The sequence below is a fragment of the Enhydra lutris genome, unplaced genomic scaffold (assembly GCF_002288905.1).
Source record: "Enhydra lutris kenyoni isolate GAN:26980312 unplaced genomic scaffold, ASM228890v2 scaffoldscaffold23, whole genome shotgun sequence".
In the NCBI taxonomy this organism is placed as follows: Eukaryota; Metazoa; Chordata; class Mammalia; order Carnivora; family Mustelidae; genus Enhydra; species Enhydra lutris.
The window spans coordinates 25,432,259-25,439,956 of NW_019154107.1; the positions used below are offsets into that span (position 1 = coordinate 25,432,259).

The 7,698-nt window shown below is 45.2% G+C and overlaps 1 protein-coding gene across 1 annotated transcript; it reads left to right on the forward strand.

The window, feature by feature from the left end:
• The first annotated feature begins 1,430 nt into the window (after nucleotides 1–1,430).
• On the forward strand, nucleotides 1,431–2,158 carry LOC111150549 (dual specificity phosphatase 21). Its single transcript, XM_022508040.1, has one exon. It carries the CDS (start codon nucleotides 1,431–1,433, stop codon nucleotides 1,998–2,000), a length of 570 nt encoding a protein of 189 aa, XP_022363748.1. The 3' UTR covers nucleotides 2,001–2,158.
• The last annotated feature ends 5,540 nt before the right edge of the window (nucleotides 2,159–7,698 follow it).

A 7,698-nucleotide genomic window follows, 5' to 3' on the forward strand; every position in this document is an offset into this window, starting at 1 on the left:
TTTGACAGAGACCACAAGTAGGCAGAGAGGCAAGCAGAGAGAGAAAGGAAGGGAAGCAGGCTCCCCACTGAGCAGAGAGCCCGATGTGGGGCTCGATTCCAGGACCCTGGGATCATGACCTGAGCCGAAGGCAGAGGCTTTAACCCACTGAGCCACCCAGGCACCCCTCCTCTGGTTAATTTTACTACATTTTTAAAGTTTAAGAAGCCTCTACATAGGAAATAACTAGACTCTAATATTACTCTTTAGGGCGTTCCATATCATTCCATAGACTTACAAATCTCCTCATGATGCCATATCTTAAACGTTAGGCTAAACACTTTTCAGTAATTTTAGCCCAAAGAAACTATCTCCAATAGACAGTTTTCATATTTACTTGATGGTTTGTGCTCTGTTTTCCTCCAGATAGAATTGTGGGGGCTGACCATGTAAGCAATGCAAAATAATGTGATTATGCCAATCAAGAGAAAGAAAAGGGCATTGTCTTCTGAGGTTATCATTCCCTTGACCATTCCTAAACAGGTTGTTTCTGCTCGTAGTCACAGAACACCACAAAAATCTTAGCTGAGAGGAAATGTAAATCTCAGATAACATTTTAAATACCTATTTTTGGCCCAATTATGAGGTAGCGTTGTTGTTCCAGAATGTTTAATATTACCAGGGAGAAACCGATGGCAGTCAAGAGGACTTGCAGTTTACAAAAGCATGTGGGCATTCTTTTTTGAAGAAAGTAGACAAGATAATCTGAGCTGTTGTCTCCCAGGTAATGAAGTTGAATCAGGTGACAAATCGTTTGGGCTGTGTGCTCAAATGGATGGGGACACAGCTTAATTCGTCAAGACTGTCCACCACAGGCCAACTTGATGATAGGCAAAGGGCGATTTATGAGTCAACAATATTCATCTGACCAGTTCTGATGTGTTTTGTATGCAGGAGTATAGCTCTACAGTCGACAAAGAATTACCAGGGCAGGCCACCCAGCCCAACCAAACCTGCATCTAGCTGCTTTCTAGAAAAAGTCTGTGCCCTGTTCTTCTACACCAATAAAATAGAAGCATTGATAGATAGTGTGTTCAGTGTGATCCAACCGTTGAAGCATGTACTAGGTATCTTGTATTAGAATGTTTCAAAACGTCAAGCTGATAAGAATTAAGGCTTGCAAAGTGAGAGACTACGAAGAGAGATAAAAAGGGATCTGGGGTTTCTTTGACGACCTGGCATGGTGGCCAAATCCTCCCTGTGGCCAGTTGCCCCCGCCATGGAAACCCGTGGGCCGGACAAAAAGGGATTGTGACGCCCCGGTGGGGGCGGGGAGAGGGTGGTGTACCCCAGACCCTCAACTGAGACTTCACAGCGCTGCTGTTTCCTCAACTTGCGCGCGGGAGTGGTGCCCCGAACCGTTCAGGAAAAGACCACTGCCCACCGCCTTGATGACAACATCTCCATGTCCCCTCCCGGCTCAGGCTCTCCGGCAGTCCTCGGTCCACGGCCTCTCCCAGATAACCAGCAGCCTGTACATCAGCAACGGCGTGGCGGCCAACAACAAACTCATGCTGTCCAGCAACCACATCACCACGGTCATCAACGTGTCGGTGGAGGTGGTCAACACTTTCTATGAGGATATCCAATACGTACAGGTGCCGGTGCCTGATACTCCAAGCTCACGTCTCTACGACTTTTTTGACCCGATCGCGGATCACATCCATAGCGTGGAGATGAAGCAGGGCCGCACGCTGCTGCACTGTGCCGCCGGGGTGAGCCGCTCCGCTGCGCTCTGCCTCGCCTACCTCATGAAGTACCATGCCATGTCGCTGCTAGACGCCCACACGTGGACCAAGTCGTGCCGCCCCATCATCCGGCCCAATAACGGCTTTTGGGAACAGCTCATTCACTATGAGTTCAAGCTGTTCAGCAAGAACACCGTACACATGATCAATTCCCCGGTGGGCGTGATCCCTGACGTCTATGAGAAAGAGGTCCGTTTGATGATGCAGATGTGAACAGCACTTGACCCTGACCATCGGCTGACGATCCTACACCAACACTGAACTCGAACGTTGAACTTTTGTTGGTAAACAAAACGAGACGATGCCTTTTAGAAGTGCCAGCAAAAAGGGAGCGTTGTTGGGAGTTTTTAGCTTAGTAAGCTTTATCTTTAAAGAATAAAATGCATTAGGTGTAACCTGGTGACAATGTTTCTTCTCCCGTGAGTGGCAGGTCATGGCTGCCGTGGGCTGGCCAGACAGGAGAGTGGGGAAGGCGGTGCCCACCTCCGAGGGACCTGTATCATGAGGCCCACCCCCCAGCCCTAGGCCGAATAACCCAGGCGTGAGTCCCCCCAGGATCCTCCCTGGTTCTTCCTAACCCAAAGTCAGAGCCTTAGAGCTCATGGCACCGCCTGTACTTCTCACAGTAAGTGTGAACCTCAGATAAACGGCCTTCACTGGGGTGCTCTGGGAGCCCTTTGGGGAGCCTCAGGCCACCCCTGCCCCCACCTTCAACCACAGAGGCCCAACTCTGCTTTTCTAGTTTGGATTTACATAGAAAATAATGTTCAAGAAAACCATTCCACTCTATAAAATCAGAAAAAAAATTTTTTTTCTGAGTGCTGTACTATATTGGCAAGGTCTCAGGGTGCCCTTGGCGACCTCCACCAGCCTTTGTGAAAAGGGATGTCAGTCCCCTTCTCTGGGGCACGTGCTGGGAGACAAAATAGGCCTGACACCAGGACTCAAGGGTCCTCTCATGGGGTGTTGACTTGGAAGACTGGAGCTGCCGACCAGGGAACAGCCCTGTTACCTTGGACACCTCTTCCCATTGTGACCTGGCGTGCCTCAAAGCCTCTGTTTCCTCACCAGTCAAGGCAGTGACAGCCCGGCTCTCACAGGGTTGTTGTGGGGATGAGAGTCCTTAGCATGAGCCCTAGAACGTGGATGGTTTAGTGCTTTGAGTACAGGGCAGCTCTTATTATTCAATGCTACCCTCTGGCCCTGCTGGCTGGGGGTCAGCACCTTCCTCGTCACCGTGGCACTTCCCCATCTGTGTTGTCCACCAAGTGCTTTTCCAAAAGACTCACCCTGTCTGTGAAAACAAATGGTTTAGGGTTCTTTCCATGCTACCTCAGAGGAGGCATAGATTTATAGCCCTTCTCCGAGTTCCTGTTATTTCCTTGTGTCTAATCCATGTGCAGACAAGGATCAAGAAGTTCAATTGCGGCACCCTCCCCCTCCCAAGGCCTTGTTTGGAATTGCTGACCACTAGAGCCAACGTCCCAGGATCCACCGCGATCCACATGGGAAAGTGCCAAAGGGTCAGATGGGTGAGCCCCAGAGCAGGCCTTGGAATCCAGGGTTGTATGAACTCCCTGAGTGCCTGGCTCTGGCTTGGGAGGAGCTATTCTAATCCAGAGGATTTGAGACAGAATATAGAAGACTAAAGCACAACCGTTCCCATTGACCGACGACATGTGTGGGTCCAGAGCCCACTGGCTTTCAAAAGCCCGGTTCTCTCCAAAGCCATCTTCACACCCACTACCACAAAAGGAGTGCCAAGGGGCACAATTTGAGATGGAGGAAAAGAGGTGTTCTAGACAGATTCCCTCCTTCTGCAGACAGAAGAACAGACTCACAGAATGCAAGGGCTGGTGGGGCAGAGCCTTCACGAAGCAGCTTTTCTGGCAAAAAATAAAAATAAAAAATAAAAAATAAAAAAATCCAGGTGGGAAATTACTTTTAAAGTATTTTTAAAAAGATATTTATTTGGGCATGTGCGTGTGTGTGTGTGTGTTTTCTTTTTTTTTTTAATACCCAAATTAACAGACCATAAAATTAACTCTCTTCAGACATACGGCCCTACACATTTTAACCCATACATAGACTCGTGTAACCACAGCCACCATGAGGACACAGAGCAGTTCTGTGACTCCACATATTTCCCTCACGCTTCCCGGCTGTAGTCAAACTCTGGTCCCACCCCAGCCCTGGCAGACGCAGGGCTGTTCTCTGTCCCTGTAGACGTGCCTTTAACAGACCGTTATATAAATGAAATCACACAGGATGTAACTTCCGGAGACTGGCTTCTTTCACTCAGTGTAATGTCTTCGTGATTCGCTCCCGTTGTATTTCAGCGTATGGATGTACCACAGTTTGTTTTACACTCACCCAGTGAAGGCTATTTGGGTTTGAATTAGTTTCCTAGGGGCTGCCGTAACATAACACCAAATCTTGGGTGGCTGGAAACGATTGTGATGAATTGTCTCATAGTCCTGGAGGACAGAAGTCCTAAATTAGTCTCAGCAGGCCTTGATCCCTAGGAAACCTGTCAGGGAAAATCCTTCCCTGCCTCTTGCCTGTTTCTGGTGGTTGCTGGCAATCCTGGCCATTCCGTGGCTTGTAGATCCATCATGGGATTCATGTGGCTGTTTTCTCTAATGTGTCTTCACATCCATCTTCCCTCTAATACGTCTGGGCCCAAATTTCCCTCTTCTTATAAGGGCACCAGTCATATTAAGGGGTTCGCTCTACTCCGGTATGATTGCATCTTAACTAATGCTATCTGCAACATACCCTTTTTCCAAAGAAGGTCACATTCTGAGGTTCTGGGGGTTAGGACTTCAACAGATTTGGGGGGTGGGTGTAGTGTTCAGTTCATAACAGGGTTGTTGCCAGTTTTTCAGCAAGTAAGCAAGCATAACGTGCCGTCACAAACACAGACACACCTAGAAGAAGAAAAGGATCACGTCACCTGGAAAAAAAAAACTGTAGCTATTTAAAAGTGGGATATGAGTTATAGTGAAAATAATAATAAGCATCATTTATTAGGAAGCTGTTCCATGCCAAGTGCAGGACCAGGCATTTCCACTGTCTCTAGTTCTTACATCAGCCCTTCAAGGTGAGTGTCACTAGCAACATACTGATGAGAAAACAGATTCCAGGAGGTTAAGGAGTTTGTTTAAAAGAGCATACAGCCCAGAAGTGAAGTAACACTCAGACTGGACTCTGTTTCCCTGCATTTCTTTTGAGATAAAGCTAAGCAGATTAAAAGAAGAAAAGTTTTGGGGCACCTGGGTGGCACAGTGGGTTAAGCCTCTGCCTTCATTCAGGTCATGATCTCAGGGTACTGGGCTCTCTGCTCAGAGGGAGGCTGCTCCCCCCAGCTGCCTGCCTCTCTGTCTACTTGTGATCTCCGTCTGTCAAATGAATAAATGAACAAATAAATAAATAAATAAATAAAATTAAAAAAAAGAAGAAGAAGAAAAGTTTTGATTTGTGCCCTTGATTCCCAAATAGCGTACATACAAATCACGTGGGGACTTTTAATTACACAGATGCTGGGGCCTTACCCCCACAGATTTAGGGACAGTAGGTAATAGGTAAGGTCCAGGAAGCTGCATTCTTTTTTTAAGTAGGCTCCATGCCCAGCCTGGAGCCCAAGGTGGGACTTGAACTCACGACCCTGAGATCAAGACCTGAGCTGAGATCAAGAGTCAAAATCTTAACCGACTGAGCCACCCAGGTGCCCCCAGGAAGCTGCATTTTTAACAATGCATCTCAGACTATTCTAATGAAGGTGAAGAAAAATCCACTGAATAATTGTTAATACTAGGGTATTCTGTATCTTTTCCTCTTTGTCCTTTTTTTTTTTTTTGAATTATCTATTCATGCCCATGGTTTTCTATCCGAGTGTAAATTTTGGATTTTTTTTTTTTTTAAGTTGTAGGAACTGGAATATAGAACAAGAATATTCAACTTTTCTTGTCAAATATGTTGAATATTTTGTGTGCCATTTGTTTATGGTGCTTATTTGGGATTCAAAATTTTAAATTTGTACGTAGTTAAATCCACGAGTCTTTAACTGAATGGCTTTATCTTTTTAAAGATTTACTTATTTACTTGAAAAAGAGAGAGCAGGGGGAGGGGCAGAGGGAGAGGGAGAGAGAGAATCCTCAAGCCGACTCACCACTGAGCACAGAGCACGATACCAGGACCCTGAGATCTTGATCTGAGCTGAAATCAAGAGTCGGCCGCCCAACCAAGGGAGCCATTCAGGTAGTCCTGAATGGCTCTTGTTTCATTCAGGCTCTTGTTTCTGAGTAATACCTTAAATGTTTTCTCTATGGCATAACCATAAAAATGTTAACTATGGTTTTTTCCTGACTTGGTTTTTTTTTCCACTTTTAAACCTTATCCCCCAATTTTTTTAATTTGAAAATTTTCAAACACCTGGAAAGTTGAAAGAATAGCATAATGAACACCCACATTTGTTCCACTTAGGTTAGCTAATTGTTAGCCTTTTTCGTATTTGCCTTCTCTCTCTTTCAATATAATACTTTTTTTTTTTTTTTGGTACCTACCTGAAAGTAAGTTGCAGATATCCTGACATTTAACACTTAAATATTTCAAAATATATCATCTAAGAATGAGGACATCCTCCTACCTATTCACAATATGGTCATCAGACCTAAGCCAATTAATTAATAATTATTCCCTAATACTCAGTTCATATTTAAATTTTCCTATTTATACGCCAAATATCTTTTACAACCATTTTTTTCCTTTGCAAACAGGATCCAATCTAGGTTACACATTGTGCCTTATTATTGTATTTCTTTTCATCTATGACAGTGCCCTGGCTCTTTTTTCCCCCCCTGACATGGTCTTTTTGATGAGTCAAGAACAATTCTGTGTATCATGTTCAGCACTCGGGCTTGGCCCAATTATTTCCTCATCTACTGTTTAACACGTCCCTTTATCATCCTCATTTTTAAACTTGAAGTTAGGTCTAGAGGTTTCATTAGATTTGGGTTAAGTATTTTTTTTTAAGATTTTATTTATTTATTTGACAGACAGAGATCACAAGTAAGCAGTGAGTCAGGCAGAGAGAGAGAGAGGCTCCCCGTCGAGTAGAGAGCCCGATGCGGGGCTCGATCCCAGGACTTCAGGATCATGACCTGAGCTGAAAGCAGAGGCTTTAACCCACTGAGCCACCCAGGTGCCCCTGGGTTAAGTATTTTTTGCTACAACACTTCAAAAGTAATGTGTTGCATCACATCAGGAGATACAAATATCTCTTTGTCCCTTTACCAGTGATGTTAAGTGGGATCATCACTTAGTTAAGGTGGTGACCACCAGATACCTGCCCTTAAAACTAATGAGTGGGGGCACCTGGGTAGCTCAGTCAGTTGTCTGCCTTTGGCTCAGGTCATGATCTCTGGGTCCTGGGATCAAGACCCGCATCAGGCTTCCTGCTCAGCGGAGAGTCTGCTTTTCTCTCTCTTTCTCTCTCTGCTTGTTCTCTCTCTCAGATAAATAAATAAAATCTTTAAAAAAAAAAAAACCTTTAAAAAATAAATAAAACTAATGAGTAATCTGTGGGGTGATAACTTTCCAAAATACCATGTGAGTATCCTGTTTCTTTCATCCCATGATATCAACATCCATTAAGGATCCTTGCCTCAAACCAAATGTTACACAGGGGGACATGTAACTCTTAAATCTATCTCAAACTAGGGCACCTGGGTGGCTCAGTGGGTTGGAGCCTCCGCCTTCTGTTCAGGTCACGATCCCAGGGTCCTGGGATTGAGTCCCGCATCGGGCTCTCTGCTCGCCAGGGAGCCTGCCTCTCCTCTCTCTGTGCCTGCCTCTCTGCCTACTTGTGACTTCTGTTTGTCAAATAAATAAATAAAATTAAAAAAAAAAT